At 41.0% G+C, this 22,637-nt stretch overlaps 1 protein-coding gene across 4 annotated transcripts in view; it reads left to right on the plus strand.

The window, feature by feature from the left end:
- The window catches only part of Lin54 (lin-54 DREAM MuvB core complex component), a 66,917-nt gene that overhangs the window by 37,459 nt on the left and 6,821 nt on the right, over positions 1 to 22,637 (plus strand). For all 4 annotated transcript variants that reach the window (XM_085691585.2, XM_085691586.2, XM_048426844.3 and 1 more), the window contains exons 4-11: positions 1,059 to 1,201; positions 8,361 to 8,577; positions 15,973 to 16,046; positions 16,343 to 16,540; positions 19,056 to 19,147; positions 19,754 to 19,825; positions 21,130 to 21,232; positions 21,389 to 21,526. In XM_085691585.2, coding sequence (XP_085547711.1) covers positions 1,059 to 1,201; positions 8,361 to 8,577; positions 15,973 to 16,046; positions 16,343 to 16,540; positions 19,056 to 19,147; positions 19,754 to 19,825; positions 21,130 to 21,232; positions 21,389 to 21,526 — 1,037 coding nt within the window. The remainder of the gene's footprint in view (positions 1 to 1,058; positions 1,202 to 8,360; positions 8,578 to 15,972; positions 16,047 to 16,342; positions 16,541 to 19,055; positions 19,148 to 19,753; positions 19,826 to 21,129; positions 21,233 to 21,388; positions 21,527 to 22,637) is intronic.

The raw sequence follows: 22,637 nt of genomic DNA on the forward strand, positions 1-22,637 counted from the left end.
TAGACATCTAGAATGGCTTTGTATTCTTTTCTCTCCCAGGATAAAACTTTCTGATATTTCACCTATTGAAATATGCTTCCAGTTCCCTAAGTCATCCAAACCCCCTGCATTTCCCCAGGGTTATTTCAGAGGAGTTATTGTGCAAGATAGAGCAAAGTGTGGAATCTGGCCAGAGCAGCTAGATGAAATTTTCTTTCCCTTTCTGTGCCTCTAAAATTAGTGTTCGGGTTTGTCCATTCAATTATAGCTTTTATTTTGTGTGTGTGTGCGTGTGTGCGTGTATGCGTGTGTGCGTGTGTGTGTGTTGTTATATTTGTGTGGGTACCCTCAGAGGCCAAGAAAGGGCATCGAATCCCCTAGAGCTGAAGTTACAGGAGTTGTGAGCCACCTGATGTGGGTGTTGTGCTCTGGCTTTGTCTCTCTGGAAGAGTAGCAATACTCTTAATCACTGAGCCATCTCTCTGGACCCCAGTAGCTGTTTTTATAAGTGACTGTATAAGTTTTGTTTTTTGAGTCAAAATCTGATGTTATTCCTGGTTAGCCTGTTGCTGTGTAGCTGAGAATGACCTTGAATCTTCAGGTCTCTTCCTTCCGAGTAGTGTCCCATCTTGAGGTTCTAGGGAGAGATCCTTGGCTTCCTGCATGCTAACCAAGCCCTCCACCAACAAAGCTGTGTCCCAATAGAACTGTGGATTTCAATTTTGCCCTGAATGATTTAAGTTCAAATAGGAAGTCAGCTGTAGTGCATGGAAAGTACAGCTAGGAAGACAGCCGTGGAACAGGGAAGTACAGCTAGGAAGACAGCCGTGGAGCAGGGAAGTACAGAGGCTGAAGCAGGCTCGGAGCAAAAGTCCTGAATTGTCTCAAGCTTACTCTCTGATGGAAATAGCTATGTTTCAGAGCATATTCTTGATAATTCTTAGGTTCACTATATTCCTCAGGGTCTAACTCAGTCTCTAAAGTCATGTATTGATATATGTGGCACTAAAGTCATCGTTGTGTAAGGCTTTAAACTGTTACTAACAACCGTCAACCCGTGTGCTGCCTCTCATTTGCAGGTAGGGTTCTTTCACAGTCTACTCCTGGAACTCCATCAAAGACCATAACTATATCGGAAAGTGGCGTTATTGGATCAACTTTAAATTCTACAACACAGACACCAAATAAGATAGCCATCTCACCTTTGAAGTCACCAAATAAGGTAAAAAAGGAATTCAGCTACAAATGCCAAATACTGTGATTGCTGCATTTGTTGTCTTCAAGTAACTTCAAGTACTTTAATTTTCATATATTCCCAAGCAGTTAATAGGTGCTCAGTGAATACACAATTAATTTAGTAATCAAATTGTTTTCTTTCTTTTTTGCTTGTTTGTTTAATACTGGGTCTACTCTGTAGCACTCGGTGACTGGTCTAGGACTCAAAATCCTCCTGCTTCTGCCTCCAAGGTGTGATTATAAGCATTGTGATGAAGGATTCATATTCCCCCTCTCCGTGTCTCTCTGAGCGACACCCTCAACCACAAGCAAGGAATTTTTGCTAGTAAAGATTTTATTTTAAACACTTGGTAACAGAGTAATCATTGGTGATATTTATGGCCCATGTGAATATAGATGCAGTTTTTGATGCACTTAGTTATTCTTCAGTTCATATTTAATAAACTTACTCTTGGGTAATAATAAATACATGTAGTGGGTTTGTAGTTATAAAATGCTAAGCAGCCATTTCTTGATGGAGATACGAGTTTTTGCTGGCCACCATTCAATACTAGAAAAGTATATTAGATATTGCCAAGCATATTGTCGATATACTTGAAGCTAAACTACATTTTATTCGAAGTATTTGAAAGCTTTTCATGATTTGTTTTCATTCTAAGGTGGTAAGTATCCAACTTACTTCCCTAAGACATGTTAATGTCATTATACCAGTGTAGAGAAACATACAAAGCAGATTTATTTTAAAAGTCACTTGGGTGAAAAACATTTTTTTCTCTGTGAGATGCTACCCTATGACTCTGGAAAGACATTATCTTTTGTCCCTGGCTTCTTCCTTGATTTGGAATTATTCATAAATTAAAAAAACACTGAATGTTTGCTCAATATAATATGTAAATAGGGATACCTCATACAACTTACTTAAGTAGGCATACACGCGCAAATGAAATCAGCGTATTCATGCATAATGGTGAACACTGGGGCTAAAATACAAGTAAGGGTTTAATTTTAAGGAGTTAAGGAAGAAAGAAAACAGTGAAAGTTGTGTGTAGAATCCAATGATTGCAGGTAGACCGGTGTGTGTGTGTGTTCATGACTAAGATTTATACAGAGAAGAAGGCTATTCTTGTTTTATTTTGTCTTAAGAGTTTTTCTATATAGCCTAGGCTGGCCTCGAACTCAAGGCAATCCTTCTGCCTCAGCCTTCTGAGTGCTGGGATTACTGGCATGTGCCACCACACCTGGCTTTGAAGGCTCTACTGGAAGAATTACTGTCTGCAGTGCACCTCACCTTGTCTGCACATTAGAATCACGGGAAATTCTCATCCCAGAGTGTCTGATTTACTCTTTCTGGAGTTTGGTTTGATATCAAGATTTTGAAGCTGCCCCTGAGTGATTCAAATGGGCAGTTAGACTGAGAGTCACTGTTCTGAATAATAAGAGGTTGCATATTTATAAAGGAGACCTGCTGAGTTGTAGAAGACAGTTTGGTAGAAGATGTAGAACCTGAGGGAGATCAGTCAGAGTCGGGCTTGTCTGTGCTTCAGAAGCACCTAAGGGCCCTCTTTAAAAACAAAATAAAACAAACAATCAAAAAAAACTAATGTCTGACTTCCTTCCATACCCTGTTTAAGTTAGAATCTGTAGGCTAGGTTAGATATTTTCACTCCACGCTGTGGATAGGAGTGGAGAATCACTGAGTGGAATTATGAAAAGTAGCTAACTGGCTTCCGGCAGCTGTCGTCCTTACCTGCCGCTGCTTCCCGCCCAGCCCAGGGATGCGAGTCATAAGGAGATGTGTCCTAGGCCTTTCATTAAGTTCTTTTCTTCCTGTTGGGGGAGGCTGCTTGTTCATTTTGGGGGGGACGACCTTGTTAACATTTTGGACATATCTCACGCTCTTCTTTGTCTCTGAGACTAAATTACTGCTCTCACTGTGGAAATCAAGATGCCAGAACTTTCTCACTGCAGGACAAATCTTCTCTTGTGTTTTCTCAGTAATCATGATATTTTGTATTTATTAGACATGCAGACATTGAATTAATGAAATATTCTGTTTTATTTATTTCTCCTTTAAGTCATTGAATCTCAACCTGTGAGTCTTGACCCCCCCCCACAGGTTTTGTACATCAGATATCTTGCATATCAGATATTTATCTTATGATTCCAGATGTGAAATGGCAATGAAATACTTTTGTGCCTGGAGTTCACCATGGAAGGAGCTGTATTAAAGGGCCAAAGCATTGCCAAGGTTGAGAACCACTGCTTTTTTATGTTTTACTTTGTTGTTGTTGTTGTTTTTTCAAGACGGTTTCTCTGTGTAACCGTCCTGGCTGTTCTAGAACTCATTTTATAGACAAGTTTTTCCAATTTCATCCTATTTTCTGCCCTTTAGTGTATCTTTTGTTCTGAAATCATATTATTTCTTTTAGAATTATTTGTTATGTTATATTTTAGTTTCCTAAATCCAGTGTTTTAACATCCAAAACTAATTAGAAGAAACAGCAACAGAGAGTGATTGCCACAGTTCCAGTGGACGCATAAATCCCTGATGATATCCATCTTCTACTTTGGTAACAAGAAATTTGAGCCAGGCAGTGGTGGCACACGCCTTTAATCCCAGCACTGGGAGGCAGAGCAGGTGGCTCTGTGTGAGTTCGAGGCCAGCCTGGTCTACAAAGTGAGTTCCAGGGCAGTCAGGGCTACACAGAGAAATCCTGTCTTGAAAAAAAGATAACAACAAAAAAAGAAATTTGAAACTGCATAAGTAGGATCCTCATAATTTGAAAAGGAAGGAAAATCTTATATTCCATGTACCAGCATAGTGTTGAATACCTACTTTTGATACTTGATCAATTCTGCAGATCTGAGTTAATGCCCAGCAAGAAAACGAAATAAGGGATTAAGATGAATATGAAAACATATCAAAGTTCTCTCACTTACAATCATATGCAATTATAAAACACAAAGACCACAACTGAACTATTAGAATTCAAGTTTAAGTTTAGCAGGATGACCAGTGTGTGCTGTTTCTTTCAGGACTTGGAATGTGTTCAGTGGACCCAGTGCTTGCCTAGTGTACCTGAACCCTGGGTTCAGTCGGCAGTAGAGAATAAAACGGAGCATGGTCACACACACCTGTAATCTCAGTGGAGGCTGCTGGCCTAGAAGCTGGAGGTCAACCCAAGCCTCAGTTTGACACCAGCTTGGGATCATGTCTTTTAAAAAAAAAAAAATTTGTGTTGTGCCTGCACACACCCCTCCCCCATGTGAGTGCATTACATATACTTTGGTACTGGGAATTAAACCAAAGGCATCACATGTTCTGAGCCCATGTTATGTCACTGACTGCTATGCTCCAGCTTCATTTAACCAATGCTTTATAGTTTTTATTGTAGAATGCTCTCACTTTCCAGGCTAAGTATATGCATTAGTATTGTGGGTTTGTTTTAGTGGCTAGTGTAGATGTGATGGCTTTTCCTGATTTCAGTCTCGGACAGTTGCTGCTGTCGGCCTGTAGCAGTGCTGGTGCCTTTTATCTGTTGACAGTGTGTTCTGAAATGCTTGATTTGTTACTTAGTGTTAGTTAGGTTTGCAGGTTTTCTGGTAGAGCCAAAGAGCGTGTCATCTACCGATAGTGACAATTTGATTTCCTCTCTTTCCCGGTGTATATAGTGTTTCTCTTCCCTGTCGTTCTACTTGTTACTTCATTGAGTAAAATAGTGACAGTGAACATTTTCTTTTTCTTGTTTGAGATTCTTAGAAAGAAAGTTCCCAGTTCTTCCTTATCAGCAGAACTATCTCTTAGAATTTTGGACAAGACTCTATATGTTTAAGTAAGTTCCTTCTGTTCCTTGAAATTTCTATTCCAAAGGGTTACTAAGTTTCATAACATTCTTTTTTGTGTGTCTGTTGAGATGATCACATGGTTGGTTGCAATATAGTTACTGATTTGTATGTTTTTGTAGTTTCTGTCTTACTTTGTAGTTCAGGCTGTCCTGGAGTTCTCTGTGTTGCCCAGATTAGCGTTCAACCCATGGCAGTCCTCTTTTCTACCTGAGTGCTGTAGATAGTACTTCTAGGTGTTTTGTTGTTAGTGTTGTAGTTATTGTTTCATGGTTACTGGGGACCTAACTTAGGGCTTCACACTTGCTAGTCAAACACTGTGTTAATGACCTATACCCCTTGCTCAGTGGGCTAGTAGTTTTGTTGAGAATTTTTGCATCTATGTTTGTCAAAGATACCTGAGATACCTGCCCATAGGTTTCTTTCTTTTCCTTTTTTTTTTTATTCTTACTTGCTTTTGGTGTTGGAATAATACTGGTCACATAGAATATCTTTGGAAGAATTCCTTTATTATTTTTATAATAATTGTAATTTATTATATTTATTATTCCTTTATTATTCCTATATTATTTTTTGTACTAATTTAAGCAAAATTGGTGTGTGCTGTAAATGTTTTAGTTGAATTTTACAGGGAAACTATCTAGCCCTGCCCTTAACTTTGGGAAGAGGGAAGAAAGAATTTGGTACTGATGGGGAAACTGGTTTAGTTTCCTTGCTTGTTACTGGTCTCTTCAGGTTTTCTGTTTTTTCAGGATCCATGCACAGTAATGTACTGGTATTCAGGATTCTGTGTTGATTGACAGTTTTTTGTGGAGTTGTACATGGTCATTCCTAATGATCACAGTTGTATTCTCCCTTTTTACTATGTTTTTTTTGAGATGGTATCTTATTAAGTAACCCAGGCTGACCTCATATTTTCTCTAATAGCCAGGTTAACCTGGAGTTGGCAGTTCTTTTGCCTTGATGTTGTTTTCCTGATAAACTGTTCTGAGATTAGTAAACTAGTAAGAGTAGACTGGAGTGGGAGCCATTGAGTCTGTTGTCTGAATTTTTTTCTTTTTCTTTCTTTCTTCTTTTTTCCTTTGTTTTTTTTTTTGATTTTTTGAGTCAGGGTTTCTCTGTGGCTTAGGAGCCTGTCCTGGAACTAACTCTTGTAGTCCAGGTTGGCCTCGAACTCACAGAGATCGTCTGCCTCTGCCTCCTGAGTGCTGGGATTAAAGGCGTGCGCCACCACTGCCTGGCTTTTTTTTGCTGGTGTTTTAATTTTTATTGCAGTATATTCAGTATGTGCGCTTGTGTGTGTGTTGGGGTGTGCATGGAAGTCAGAGGACAGTTTGTTGCAAGTTTCACATATGTTCAGCAAATTCTTGACCATTGAACTGTGTCCCTAGACCTGATATGACGATCTTGAAACAAAAAATTTTAAACTGAGATTAAGACTTCAGCAGTTTAGATGCATATTAAGAACAAGGATCTTTCCTTCCTGATTTTCCTATCAATAGACCCACATTTAAGAAAACCCAACAGTAAATTCTTGAGGCAAAAGGTAAAGTAAGAAACATGGAGAAAATAGGACAATAAAAGTAAGTTTGTAGATGTGGCAAAATTAACATCATATTAACATTTATGTGTGAGCATGTCAGGATCAAGTCTAGGTCCTGTGCATGCTAGGCAAGTAAGAACTGTACCGCTGAGCAACTTTCCCAAAGCTCATAAAATATTTAGTCTCAAAGAAGGTGAAGGAGAGAGAGAGAGAAACAAAAAAAGGTTAAATGATCTGATTCGAGACTACAGTGACTTTTAAATTAAATATGTGTGCATGTACAACATGTAAACAGACTTGGGCCAGCAAGATGACTTCGTGGGTTAAAGTGCTGGATGTACAAGTTTAATATTTAAAAATTCTAAGTTTTTGTCTTTAAGATTTTCTTTTTATGTGTCTGAGAATTTTGCCTTCCTGTATGTCTGTGCACTGTGTGTATTCCTGGTAACCATAGAAGCCAGAAGAGGCCTGCAGATTCCCTGGAACTGGCCCTATAAAGGAAGGTCGTGAGCTAGCTTCTCTGCAAGAAGAGCAAGTGCTCATAACTACTGACCCATCTCATTTTTAAGCCTCTCCATTGCTAAATAAGCATTCTACTTCCGAGCTCTGCCCTGAGTCCCTATGAGACAGAAAAAAGTGTGATTTAGTGCATTAGATTCTTTACTATATGGTGGTTGTCTGGGTGAGGACTTTATAGACTAAGTGGGGATGTATGTAATACCTTAGAAAATAATAGATTACAAGAGATCAAACTACCTTTATTTTATTTATCTAATGTTTTTAGTAGGATTTGATGGTGTCACCCACAGCGGCCTTGACAAACACCTCTGGCCTCAGCCTCTGCATTGCTGAAATTGCCAAGTGTCCATCCTGCACACCAGTTCACCTTTGCTTGGGTTGACAATGCTTGTTAAACATGAGTCACGTAAACTCAGGGCATTTCATGAGACTAGTTGCTTTATGGACTACTTTTAAAGTTTTGTTAGCTTCCTGAGAAGTGCCAGCTTACTGTCTAGGAGAGAAAATTATTGAAATGATTTGTAAAATTTTAGTCAGATTTGTTATGCCTAAATCAATTAGTTTGTCTAGATAACCATTAACTGGAATAATTTTGAACAGTATTTGGCACTATAGGTTTGTGTGGCCGGGTGGTGGGAGTTGTAGTTTTTCAGAATCAACTAAACTTGATATGGGAACAGAATGGTCCTTCTTCAGAATATGTTCAATGAAAAACAATATAGTTAGTTTATTTGGTAAAAACATATATATTTTCTTTTTAATTCTGAGAGTCAAAAATTATACCTTTCTCATAAATTTTATCTAATAGCAACAAAATTGTGTGCATTGTTGCATTTTTTATTTTAAAATCTTTTATTTTTGAGATTATAATTTTTTTCTTCCTATCTCCCTCCCCATTCCCTTCCGTATCTCCCTCCCTACTTTTCTTATTCTCCTGTGTCTTACAAAGATTTAAAAAAAAAATTTAAGTTGTGTGTGTGTGTGGTTTTGTGCGTATGAGTTCCGGTGCCCGAGGAGTCTAGAAGAATGCATCGGATCCCTGGAAACTGAGTTGCAGCTTATGCTGGGGACCAAACTCTGGTTTTCTGGAGAGTGCTGACCCCTGAACCATATTCTCTCCAGCTCCAGCTGAATATTCTTTTTCATTTCTTTCTGAACAAGTTGTTGATGCAGCTTATGAGCACGTTCTATATGAGTTAACAGATTAATGGTAGGCATGTTGTTGTGTCTTATTCGACAGGCAGTGAAATCGGCTGTGCAGACCATCACTGTTGGAGGGATGAGCACATCACAGTTTAAGACCATCATTCCTCTGGCAACTGCTCCCAATGTCCAGCAGATCCAAGTGCCTGGAAGCAAGTTTCATTATGTCCGGCTTGTTACAGCCACAACAGCCAGTAGCTCAGCCCAGCCAGCTAGTCAGAATCCCAGTGTAAACACTCAGCCTCTTCAGCAAGGTTTGTGACCATGTTTCTTTAACAGCAGTGAATGCTTTTAACATCATTAAAAAACATTGCTTCTGTTTTTTAAGTCTGGCATTTCCTCTGAGAGTGAGTGAGCAGTGATTACAGAAGACAGTGAAGCAAGAGTATGATTGTATGTAACTGCTACTTGATTCTGTGAGAAGTTAGCTGCTGTAATACCAGAGATTCATGAGTATTACTTAATCAGCTATTTTACCGGCAGCTTAAACCCCTATTTTTTATGTCAATGGGATAGCTTTATTTCGTTTCTAAACAATACAGCTCTTTGCTAAAGCTTGGGTCAGTTGAAATGACTAGCAGTCAGTGTATAAATAAGAATGTAACAGTTAGTTTAATCTTTTTTGAATTGTACTTACTTTAAGGTTATAATTGATACTCCACCAATTAGTTTGTAGAGTGCTTGCCTTGCTTGTACAGAGCCCTAGGTTTGCTCCTCAGTACCACAGGCTGGGTGTGGTCCTGCTGCCTTGTGAACCCAGCACGTGGGAGGTGAATGCAGAGGAGCAGAAGATCAAGGTCCTCATTTATAGGCAATTTCAAGGCCAGCCTGCAGTAAGACTCTGCCAACAAACCTGATGTATATGCATACATATGTAACTCTTCTCAAATTTGGCTACTTTTTAAAAGTTGAGCAGAACGAAAGGTTCAGTATAGCTTATAGCTTAGAGCCTATTTTTCTTTGGAAAACTGCTTTATGTTTCAACAATGTCAAAGAAATGAGTATGTGGTTAAGTGGTGAATTGCTCACCTAATTTGTAAGGAAGGCTTTCAGCTTGATCCCCAGTATCACAAAACCAAATGCAGGAATAAATGGAAGAATCACATACCAGATAGGTATTTTTAGTTCCCTTTGAAGGGTGGTGGGTCAAGTGTCATGCACTGTGTGGAGGTTCTCTTGTGGAAACTGGTTCTCTCCTTCTGTTTTTTGCTTCCCAGGGATCAAACTCAGTCTTCAAGCTTGGTAGAAAGCACCTTTATCCATTGAGCCATCTTGCTGGCCCCATCATAACCTTCCTCTTTTTCTTTTATTTACTTTTTAAATTTTTTATGTATGAGTGCTCTGCTGTATGTATGCCTGCATGCCGGAAAAGGGCATCAAATCCTGTACAGATGGTTGTGAGCCACCGATTGAACTCAGGACCTCTGGAAGAGCAGCTAGTGCTCTTAACCGTGGTGTTGGGAATATTATTTTAAGGTGTGTTACACTTTTGTTTATGCTGCACTTACTTAACTCTGAAGCTGTGATTCTTTGCCTGTCTAAAACACCTGATGGTCTAACAAAGAGCTGAATGGCTGATAGCAAGGCAGGAGCAAGGATGGCAGGGCTGGCAGGCAGAGAGTATAAATAGGAGAAACGAGGAAGAGGGGCAAGAGAAGAAGGAAAGAGGACATCAAGTCACCCAGCTACAGAGCCAGTCATGGAGTAAGAAGGAATGTAAGATATACAGAAGTAAGAAAGGAAAAAGCCCAGAGACAGAAGGTAGTTAGGATAATGTAAGAAAAGCCGGCTAGAAACAAGCCAAACTAAAGCTGGGCATCCATAAGTAAGGATAAGTCTCTGTGTGTGGTATATTTGGGAGCTGGGTGGTGGACTCCCCAAAACGACAAAAGAGTAAAACATCACATAACATTTTTGTGCCCCACGTTGGAGCCAATTGTTCTTATTTATTTTATTTTATTTATTTACTTTAAAATAGAAATCAAACTTTTTCATTTTACATACTAATACCAGTTCCCATTCCCTCCCGTCCTCCCATTCCTTCACACCCCCTCATTCCACCCCCTGTCCATTCTTCAGAGAAGGTAAGGCCCTCTCTACTATATCTAGGCTGAGCAAGGAATCCATCCAAAGAGAATATGTTCCAAAAAGCCAGTTCAAGCAATAGGAATAAATCCTGGTCCCACTGCCAGTGGCCCCGCAATCTGCCCCAACCGTACAACTGTCACCCCCATTCAGAGGGACTAGTTTGGATCTATGCTTTTTCCTTCCCTGTCTGGCTGAAGTTGGTGAGCTACCATTAGTTCAGGTAAACTGTTTGAGTGGGTGTCCCCATCATGGTCTTGACCTCTTTGCTCATATTCTCTCGCCTCCCGTTAAGCTATAGCTATTGAAATCAGCAAGTCTGCTGCTACTGGCAGCTGTTCCTTAGCTGCAGCAAGTAAATTCTGTTCCCTCAGGCACCAACTCTTTCAAAGTTACCAAGGGAACTTATCTAAGTCTTTGTTCCTCTAAAGAACAAAACTCACACTTGGCCTCACCCCTCCTTAAAAACCCTTCATCTGGCTCCTCCCTACAACTTCCTGTCAGCTAGTTGCTGACTCAGCCTCCTGACTGCAGGTGAATTTTATTTAATCAAACACATCTTTGCAGTATTAAACATATGTTCAAGAGCATAAACAAAGGTAATGCACCTTGAAATAATATTCTACAACACTGCCGAGCCATCTCTCCAGCTTCTATCATAACATTCTTAACGAAAGGAAAATGAAACTTCCATATCATGAGCTAAAGTAGTCAAATTTTGTATTCTCAGTGCATAAACTTCATAGGGACAGATTCAGTCTTCATGTATCCCATGGTGATATAAAGCACTTGCTAGCTACTCTCAGTTGTGTTTGATGGGTATTTGAATGTGTGTAGTGTGCATGACTCCATTCCCAGTGTAACCCATTCCCAGTGATCTATTCATTGGTAGAGTAAAACCGGTGACCTGAAGATGCAGGAAGGAAGTGGAGTGAACTTGGACATCCCACAAGTCTTTCTGCATTTCCGTATTCCATTTCTTGTCCTTCTGTTCTTACAGTCTCTGCTCTGACTCCTGCTTCTAAACTTCTTTGCTTCCTCCACCCTACTCTGCCCTCTTCCAGCCCATTCACATGTATGTACTGTGTGTATAGTTTCTCTCATGTGCACATGTAGTTTTCTTTTCTGTCTGTCCTTTCCATAAAAGATCTACATATTTGTATTATATATTCTTTTGTAGGAATAGCAAGCGGAAGTTCCAGTTTTATTAGATGAACTAAGAAGGTGCTCTAGTTCATTAGATGATTATTGTAAATGTGGGTGCCAGAGTTTTCCAGGGGGATGAGAACAACACATATGTGTGCAGGGAAGGAGGTGAGGACAACCCATGTTGATGTGACTGGGCAGGTTGCAACCTTTCAGTATTATTTTTCTGAGCACCAGGGAATTCCCCTGTTCATGCTCCCAGGAGGGTGACCATCTTGTCCTCTCTCCAAAGAGCAGGCACTGGGGGTCAGGTGTATATTTGGACGATCTTTTTCAGTCCAGTGCTGCTAGTGCTAGTCTGTAATGCTTTCTAACTTTATTCATCTTTTGGTGTAAGTGAGAGAATCAGACTCAGAAAAAACTTCAAATCCAATGTCACTGCACTGTGTTTTAGTCATTGTTCTGAAACGCTGTGACGAGACACCATGACCATGGTGACTGTTATAAAGGGAAATATTTAATTGGGGCTGGCTTATAGTTTCAGAGGGCTAGTCCATTATCATCATGGTGGGGAGCATGACAGCGGGTATGGCAGGCATGGTGCTGGAGAAGTAGTTAAGGACTACGTCATTTCAAAGAGTTCCACCCCCTGATTGCTAAGCATTCAAATATATGAGCTATGGGGTCATTCTTATTCAAACCACTATGTACTGCTATGCATTTTTTGTATTATAACTTTATTGAAATATTTTATATACATCTTCAAATTCACTTTTATTTTATCTTTGTGCATGCACGCACATTTAAGTTTAGGCATATGTTTGTCATAGCGCACTTATGGAGGTCAGAAGACAACTTCGGTTTCGTTTCTCACCTTGGTGAGAGCTCCTGTTGTGTATTGCTCGGTACAACAGGCTGGTTGGCTCCTTGAGCTTCTGGGATTCCCATCTCACTATAGCAGTGCTGGAATTAGGGCCCTGTACAGCCTCTGGCTTTCTGTGGGTCTGTGGTGCTCATGCTTAGAAGGCAAGTTCTTAGTCCCACTGAGCCAGCATCTCCCAGCCCAGGCAGAGCTGTGCGCTCATCCCACTGATTGCACATCTGAGCTTCCACTAGTGTGTCCTCCCTAGTGTGTACCTTGTACCAGCCTGCTCTCTTGGAAATCAGAGTATCCTCTCTAGAGCTATCGTTTAGGGCCATCGGTGTCTCTGCCTTTTAGCTATTAGCCTGCCAGTCTCCACCAACAATTTAAGAAGAAAGAATTCCATTGATATCACGATGGCCTTTTTATACAAAGAAGGCTTTTTCATTTTTTGTTAAGCACAGTTTTCCCCCAATACTGTCCTTGCTTGAGACCAGGCTCTGAGCTTTACTCTTGCATGAGACCTCAGGTGATACTTTTCCTCTCTTCCTGCTCTCACCCCCTTGAAGGCTATGGAAATGGCAGTAAGCAGTTCTCATCGTTACACCTAGTTGGCTCTGGGCCAAGTTCTTTGGTCTGTTGCCAGCCTGTTTCCTGAGTTTATCCATCGTCTCCACATCAGGTTTCTATCCTCTGCAGGACAGCTCACCTTAAGGTTTTAGTTTTAACAGCCATCCTGGCAGTGACTGGCCTTCTCTTCCCGTATACCTACTGTTCTAGCGCTGGGGGTGGAAATTGTTATTTCCTTTCACCCCTACCAGGTTTCTGGCATGCGCTCTGTCACCCATCCCTGTGCTGGCACCCAACCACTTCTTCATGCATGCACTCTCCTGCTTTGTCTTGTTTCTTGCAATTTGAGTTGGATTGTTTTCTTTTTTATACACTGCTACCAAGTAAAATTTTCTTTGTGCTGTTGTAATAATATTTAGGTACCTTAGACTCCCTAGAAACTTCTCATTGGCTATAGAATTAAAAATACAGATTAAGAGTGGGCATGATGGCTCATGCCTCTAATTCCCAGGGCTGGGGTAGGCAGAGGTAGGCAGATCTCTGAGAGTTCAAGGCTAGCCTTGTCTATGTAGTAAGTTCCAGGCCAGCCAGAGTGATATAGTGAGATATCAGTATATCTCAAAAATTTAAATGAAATTTAAGAAAATAAGCCCTTTCCGGGTAATAGTAGTGCACACCTTTAATCCCAGCACTAGGGAAGCAGAGGCTTGTGGATCTCTGTGAATTCAATACCAGCCTGGTTTACATTAACAAGGTCCAGGACAAACATAACTACATAGAGAAACCTTCTCTCAAAAACAAAACAAAACAAAAATACTAAAAAACCCGAAACAAAACAATCAAAAAACAGGATAAATATACACCTAATACCTGCCTTGTGTTCTGTTTGTCTTCCTTCAAGCCTAATGTCTGCTTAGACTGCTGTATTTCCTGACCGCTTTGTGTGCTTTGCAGCCTCCACCTGTGCTGACACAGCCTGGTGTTGCCTTCACCTCTGCCTCATGGCCGGACTCTCATGGGGTCCTCCTCACACTCTGTCCACATTCTCATTTTCTGCCAACAAATGGATATTTCCTTTTCTTTGAAATCTCAAGGCAGTTTATCTTCTTAGTAGTATTTTTTCTTTCTTTTCTCTTTCTTTCTTTCTTTCTTTCTTTCTTTCTTTCTTTCTTTCTTTCTTTCTTTCTTTCTTTTTCCTTTTTTGATTTTTTCGAGACAAGGTTTCATTGTAGCTTTTTTGGTGCCTGTCCTGGAACTAGCTCTTGTAGGCCAGGCTGGCCTTGAACTCACAGAGATCCACCTGCCTCTGCTTCCCGAGTGCTGGGATTAAAGGCATGCACCACAACTGCCCAGCTATTTCTTAAAATTTGAACATAATTGCATCATTTTATTGCTTTCTTTTCTTCCCTCCATCCCTTCCCATGCATCCCCCCTTGCTGTCTCTCAGATTCATTGGCTCTGTTTCTTTAATTGTTGTTATACACACACACACACACCTCACACAGTCATGACTATAACCTGCTCAGTTCCTATAAAGTATGATTATGATTTCAGCTTTTCTGTGGGCCTAGAAAGATAACTCAACAGACCAGGCAGTGCACATTGCTCTTGCAGAGGACCTGGGTTCAGTTTCCAGCACCTGTAGGCAACTCAGCAATCGTCTGTAACTCCATTTTCATGGGATTTGACAAACTACTTGGATCTCCACAGGCACCAGAAGTGCATGTGCTACACAGACATAAAGGCAAGTCAGCAAAATGCTGATACACATAAAATAAATCTAAAACAATAATAGTTTTTCTTTTATTTGGATACTTACCTAATCAGTTCAACAATATAATCTTAAGAACAAATGCATTATATTTTAGTTCCTGGGGAGCACTGACCAGAATATCATTTATATTTATCAGTGGTTATAGTAATAGCAATAGAGATGATAATGGACATTTATTGGGCACTTGCTGTTTGGTGGAAACTATTTTAGTCCACTTTAATGATCCTAATACCCTATCTGGATATTCACTATTCAAATTGCCGGCAAAGAGACTATGTAGTTAATAGTGGCAGAACCACTGGGTTCTATGACTTTAAAACTTAGTCTTTTTAAAATTATCAGTGTGTGTGTATGCATTCATGTGAATGTGTGTGCATGTATTTGGGTATATTTGTGTATGTATGCTCATGTATGCATGTGCGTGTGCTTGAGCGTGCACATGTGTATATATGAGTGAGTGTTCCTGTATGTTGTGTGCCTATGTGCTTATCCGTGCATGGGTGTGTGTGTGCCTGTGTACATGGAATGTATGTTTGTGTTTATGAGTGCATGCCGTGGGCATGTGTGTATGTGTCAGAGTTGTAGTAGTTGGTTCTTTCCCTCTATCATATGGGTCTCAGGGATTGAATTCAGTCTTTCCCTGCTGAGCCATCTTGCCAGCTCAAGAACTCAGATTCTTAATCCTTTTGCCCTGCTGTTGATTTTAAATACTGAGTTGATACAAGATGATCTTTTCTCTCTAGCTTGAACTCAGAAATGAGGAATGATAGTGCAGAATGGTGTCCTTAGCTGAACTTACAAATGGCAGATAATTTGTGCATGCACCTTCTGAGCACAGGCTGAAGGAATGGATTCCAGCTGTGCTTTGAACCTGCAGAGGGTCCCTTAGCTGGGTACATTACTCTCCTTAGATTTAAATTTGCTGGGCGGGGTAAGCAATTTTGAAAGGTTTGTTTTGTTTTAGTTTGAGACCAGGTTTCTCTGTGTAACGCTGGCTGGCCTAAAACTCATGATATAGACTAGGCTAGCCTTCAACTCACAGAGATCCACCTGCCTCTGCCTCCAAAGAAAGGTAACTATCTTGATTAAAGATTGCTCAAAATGAAAATGAAGTGGAACGCTTTACACTGTTTCTTTAGCATGTCTTGAAGGGTTGATGTTCTTAAGTGCTTTCTGTAAATAATTGTTCCTTTTCTCTTCCCCTTTAAAAAGCAAAGCCAGTGGTTGTTAATACAACCCCCGTACGGATGTCGGTTCCATTTGTCCCAACTCAGGCCGTTAAACAAGTGAGTATTACACAGTTTCTCTGTTTCCCAAAGGGCAATTTGCTTTTTAAGTTCAAAGTTAGGATTGAGTTATAAGCATCTGGACATGGTGACCCATACTTTTAATCCCACTCAGGAAGTAGAGGTAGGAGGATATCTGCCTGTTCAATGCTAACCTGATCTACAAAGTGAGTTCCAGGACAGCCAGGCTACACAGAGGAAAAAAAAATACGTATAAGAGATTTATACTGAATTAAGCACCTTAGTTGATTAATTATTTAGTCACAAATTTTTAAACTTTCTTTTTTATTGTATAGGTGGTTCCAAAACCAATCAATTCAGCTTCACAAATTGTAACTACTAGCCAGCCACAGCAGCGGCTTATCATGCCTGCCACACCCCTGCCTCAGATCCAGCCCAATCTCACTAACCTGCCACCAGGAACTGTGCTGGCACCTGCTCCAGGGACAGGGAACGTGGGCTATGCAGTGCTTCCAGCTCAGTACGTTACTCAGGTACGTGGGCATGACGGGACCAATGCTTCAGAGCTGCTCTGTGGCAATACGGTGTCTAGCTCTACTGTGTTCTAAGGTTAATAGAAACACAGCTCTGTATTAAAACAGCTCTGTCCAAAACTTGAAACATTAACCAGACATTTATTTCTTTGTTTAGAATTTAGAAATACAGCACAAATAAGATTTAAAAACTGGGTAACTTGGAATAGATTGGTGAAAGGACAAGACTGCAGATAGGGCCTTTAAAAGGTTGCCCTGGGGAGGTGGTGGTGCACACCTTGAGTCTCAGCACTTAGGAGGCAGAGGCAGGTGAATCTCTGAGTTCAAGGCCAGCCTGGTCTATACAACGAGTTCCAGTGCAGCTAGAGCTGCTAACAGAAAGACCCTGTCTGAGAAAACAAAAGCAAACAAACAAAGTTGCCATTAAAAATCAGAATCCCAGTGAGTTTTAGGAGAACCTGTGTCCACACAAATGTTCATCTGTACACACTAATATGACACCACCGACTTGTGCTTGAACTAGCTATAAGTTACATTACTTGGGGACTCTTTGAGACAGGCAGCTTAGGTTGACTTGGAATTCACCATGCCTCCACCTTCTGAGTTCTGGTAGGATGGGCATGAACTAACTAACACACACACACACACACACACACACACACACACACACACACACAGATTGTGTGTGCGGATGCTATGCATGTGCATGTATGAGGGGCACATGTCTGCAGGTGAGTATGCACGTCACATGAGTGTGCTCACTTGTTCAGGCCAGAGGCTAGTGTCCTCCATTCCTCTTTGACTTGAACTCGGAATGTAGCAAATTAGCTAATCTAGCTAGCCAGCCCTGGGATCCTGCCTCAACCTTCCAAGCACTAGGATTTTGCTTGGGCCACCACAACTGCTGGGCATTTACATGGGTGCTGGGGATCCAAACTCCAGTACTCTCTTTTGTTTGGAATCTCCAGCTGGGGGTGGGGCATGTTCGTTCCAGACCCCACCTTCAGTACACCTAGCAGCAGCTTTGTGAAGCTGCCTCATTCCAGACTCCGCCCCTGAGAAAGTCTGCCTTTGGTGGCTCCTCCCTCAGAGATGCATGGGTCCATGTCTGTAGGCTATTTATAACCTGACTCTTAGTTCTGCCATGTGTTCTCTTTTCCTGCCTTCCTGAGAATCTCCTGGGGGTGTTCTACTTTGCATTGCCCTGTTTATTAAATCTGGATTTATTAATTTGGTTTGATTTGGTTTATTGCATCGGTGGCGGCAGAGGAACTCAGCAATTGGGTATTTAATGCCTAACCCTTTTCTTTGTTTGTTTTGTTTTTGAGGCAGAGTTTGTCTTTGTTAGGGTTTCTATTGCTGTAAAGAGACATCAGGACCATGGCAACTCTTTTTTGTTTGTTTTGTTTTGTTTTGTTTTTTCGAGACAGGGTTTCTCTGTAGCTTTGGAGCCTGTCCTGGAGCTAGCTCTTGTAGACCAGGCTGGCCTCGAACTCACAGAGATCCGCCTGCCTCTGACTCCCGAGTGCTGGGATTAAAGGCATGCAGCACCACCGCCCAGCCCCCACGGCAACTCTTGTAAAGGAAAACATTTAATTGGGTGGCTTACAGTTCAGAGATTCAGTCCATTATTGTCATGGTGGGACATGGCAGTATACAGGCAGACGTGCTGGAGACAGAGCTGAAATTCCTACATTTTGATCCATAGGCAACAGGAAGTACACTGAGGGAAGCTTGAGCAAAAAAGATCTCAAATTCCACCCCCGCTGGGCAATGGTGGCAGATCCCAGCAGTTGGGAAGTAGAAGTAGGTAGATCTTTGTGAGTTTGTGGCTGGCCTGATCCACAGAGCGAGTTCCAGGACAGGCAAGGCTGTTGCAAGGAGAAATCCTGTCTCAAAAAACAAACCAAACCAAACAAACATAAAAACCCTATCCCTTTAGTGACATACTTTCTCTAACAAGGCCACACCTCCTAATAATACAGCTCCCTACGAGTTTATGGGGACAAATTGCATTCAGACTACCACAGCATTTTTCGGTAGCCCTGGCTGATCTGGAACTCAACAGAGATCCTCCTTCCTCTGCTTCCCAAGTACTGGGATTAAAGGTGAGCGCCACCACTGCCTGGCTTGATTTTCTCTGTTGTATGGCAAATCCATTTTTACTATTTTAATGTGGTAAATAATACAGCACCTCTCTTACTGGTGGGCATACTGTAACAATGTTGTGAAACAGCCACGCTGTAACAGCACTGCTGTGAAACAGCCACGCTGTAACAGTCAGCACTGCTGTGAAACAGCCACGCTGTAACAGTCAGCACTGCTGTGAAACAGGCACGCTGTAACAGTCAATGCTGAGGAGCAGTCACGCTGTTTCACTGGTGTTGACTGAGGGCTTTGGAAATACACCAGGAGGTTTATATGAAATTCCCCACTGTTTCTCCTGTAATTCTTACTCATTATGTCTGAGAGTGCTGTCCATTTTGCAAATATTATATGAATTTATTTCTTATAGTTACAGCAGTCTTCATATGTGTCTATAGCAAGCAGCTCTAATTTTACTGGAACATCTGGTATCCAGACACAGGCAAGACTTCCATTCAATGGGTGAGTCTTTTTAAGATACATAAATCAAATTAGGTCAATTTAAGTACAGCATTAAATAGATTTATTCCAAATTCATTGCATTTGGTTTTCCCTTTAATGCTGTGTATTTGTCTAAAGTACTGTGTTCGGAAATACTTCAAATGGACAAGTTTGGAGACCATCAGTGAGGGACTCCCACTCACTCTGAACTTTGTAAAATGATGTTAACTGTTGTTTTTCACTGTTATTGCTTAGCTGTTGGTTGCTGCCTTTGCTCTACCAGCTTGAGAACAGTGTGGAGTTCGTTAGAGGTGCCAGTCTGTCCCTGCTGCCTGTCCTTCCACACACCAACCTCACCTTCCTGCCTGCCTTTTAGAAGTAAACCCTAAGAGTTTTCGAAGCTGTTTTCTACTTCTGTTCTTTCAGAGGGAGCAGTGTGTATGATTTAGTCTTCAACAGCTTCTGAGAATATTTTTAAAAATATAAATGGAATAATCTAGCAAGATTGTGCTAGAAATGGATGCATCTATTAGTTTTACTTTAGAAGGAATTTATAGATTGAAATTGTTTCTAGTTTTAGCAATTATTTTAATTAATTAAATTATTTTTTTGTGTGTGTCTGGATAGCATAATACCATCAGAGTCTGCCAGTCGGCCCAGAAAGCCCTGTAACTGTACAAAGTCCCTGTGCCTGAAATTGTGAGTAGTTTGTTGCTCTTTGCTTATTTGATACACCTAAGAATGTTGTTAGAATTAAATGCAGCTAGTTGGGCATGGAGTACAAGCATATAATCCAGCACTCGGAAATGGAGTCAGAAGGGTCCTCAGCTACAGAGTTGAGCTTGAAGCCAGCCTGAACTACATGGAACCTACAGGTAGCTAGATAATAGATAGATAGAGAGATCTAGTTAAAAGTTCCTAATAGACAAATTTTATTAAGTCTTAACAATTTAAATAAACCTAAACGTGAATGGTTGAACATATGTTGTAGCTTAAAAACCACCCTTCCATTGGCTTAGAAGAAATGAATCCGGGCATGGTAGCCTATAGTCCTGGTACTGAGGAGACTGAAGCATGAGGATCGACAGGAGTTCAAGATCATCATGGACTATCTCTGTTACTGGGTTTAGGATAGCCTAGACCACGGTGTCAGACCCTGTCTGTAAAAACAACAAACAAAAATAGAAGAAACTAATTTTAGTCCTCTATGCACCAGTAGGGCTTAGGGACCCAACACAATAAGGTGTAGTATGTGTCATTATTAACAAGTTTGATCTTGTTTATGACCTTATGTGGTCCCCCAAGCCTTATGTGGTCCCCCAAGCCAGTCCTTGAATGCAGGGCTGGAGAGCTGGCTCAGGAGTTAAGAGCACTAGTTGTTCTTGCAGAGAACAACCACTTGGGGTTCAATTCCTAACACCCAATGGTTGCTCATAGTCAATGGTAACTTCCATCCTGGGGCATCCGATGCCCTCTTCTGACTTCCATGGGCTCCAGGCACATACATACATGCAGCAAAAACACTCATACACACAAAAAACCAATTAGAAAAAGTTAATTGGATGATTAATTTTCTCATTAGGATTAAACTAAAATATTTGACATGGAAAAGCTCAGTCCTTTTGGAGATTGGGATTCCAAGCAGCACTATTCCAGCCTCTGAGATCTATAGTAAGAATGAAGGCCGGCCCTTTTTCTCAGCATTTTGAAATAACTCACTTCAGGGCACACCGAATTACATAGTTCTTGTGTTGGCATCTGTTAGTTTGACTGAGTTTTTAGTATAAAATTCCAGAGTTGGTGATTTGCTTATATTTTGAGCTCTGATGCATGATTGGCAGTCTGAATGTGCTGCTGTTAGTTAACTCTGTTTCAGGAGCTCCGAGCACGTTTCTAAAATGTACTATATTTTTCACAGGTGGAGAAGGTGTACACACATATAATCAGATCATTATTATTTTATTTAAAATGACTTTTTAATCTTATCTGATTTTTATCTTCAGATACTGTGATTGTTTTGCGAATGGTGAGTTTTGCAACAACTGCAATTGTACCAATTGTTACAACAATTTGGAACATGAAAATGAAAGACAAAAAGCAATAAAGGTGATTTTTTTTCTCATTTCACTTAGAAAAATCTCTTTGTGCCTATTTTTAAAGAACTTTGTTGCTTTATAAAGATAAATATTAATTCTCTACCTTTGAAGTATTTAAATTGAATCTATGCTTTAACCTCAATCGATGTTTGCTTTGCTCCAAAAGGCATGCCTTGATAGAAATCCAGAAGCCTTTAAGCCGAAGATAGGGAAAGGCAAAGAGGGGGAGTCGGATCGGCGGCACAGCAAAGGGTGCAACTGCAAACGGTCAGGATGTCTTAAGAACTACTGTGAGTGCTACGAGGTAAGCCGTGGCTGGGAACGCAGCCTGCCCACCCTGCTGACAGAACTTCACCGTGCAACTTCAATTGAAAAGATGCAGTTAGTGCAGGGGGACCTTTCCAGCAGAGTTTGAGAAAGCTGTTTCTACCAGGTAGGGGTGGTGCGCCTTTAATCCCATCACTGGGGGCAGAAGCGGGCAAATCTCTGAGAATTCAAGGACAGCCAAGGCGGTTACACAAAGAAACCTTGGAGAGGGGGGGGGAGAGAGACACACACACACACACACGGGGTGGGGGGGAGCGAGCGCACCATTCCTTAGACTCATCATTCCCTATGGGTCACTTTCATTAACTGGGCTACAAGTCTATGACTCAAAGGTTATTACTTGGAAGTGTGTAAATCAGAATACTAGTGTGCTAATTTTCCCCTTAAAATAGTAACATAGCCACAGAATAACGACAGCAGAGCTCCTAGGTCACAGCACATAGCCTGGCAGTGGTCCCCTAGGAGGGCTGCTCTGCAGGAGGAACCCCGACTGCTCTAGCTGAGGCACTGCTTGCTGAGTCACCAAATCCTCTCTCAATGCTTCCTGACTCTTGGCAGCTGCTTTTGTTCCTGGACCTGCTGTTTTTTTCTGGAGAATCACATGTAAAATTACCTGCTTCTTGCTTTAGACAAGGTCATAAACTTACTTTTTTATTTTCAAAGCTTAAATGTAACAATCTCCCCATGCCTGATATTAACCCTTTGTGTTGATTCATTCCTATAGTTAGATCGTCTATATTTTCATTCTTTCAAATGCCATGTTCAGAGAGGAACTTCCCCCACCCCCAATTTTGACAGAAAGCCTATTCTTTCACTTGGCAAATAGTACTGCTAATGGATCCCCTCTCCTGTGTTCTTGTTGCTGTGTGTACTGAAGGTCTGGATTTTCAGGATTATTTATTTTGTGTGTGTGTGTGTGTGTGTGTGTGTGTGTGTGTGTGTGTGTGTGTGTTTGTGTTTGAGACAGGGTCTCACATAGCCTAGGTTGGCTTTGAATCACTAGCTAGCTCAAATTGGCCTTGAATTACTAATCCTGCTTCTGTTTTCCAAATGCTGGGATTATAGTTGTGGACCTTCACACCTAGCTT

This window comes from Myodes glareolus, chromosome 8 (genome assembly GCF_982192425.1).
Source record: "Myodes glareolus chromosome 8, mMyoGla1.1, whole genome shotgun sequence".
Taxonomy (NCBI): Eukaryota; Metazoa; Chordata; class Mammalia; order Rodentia; family Cricetidae; genus Myodes; species Myodes glareolus.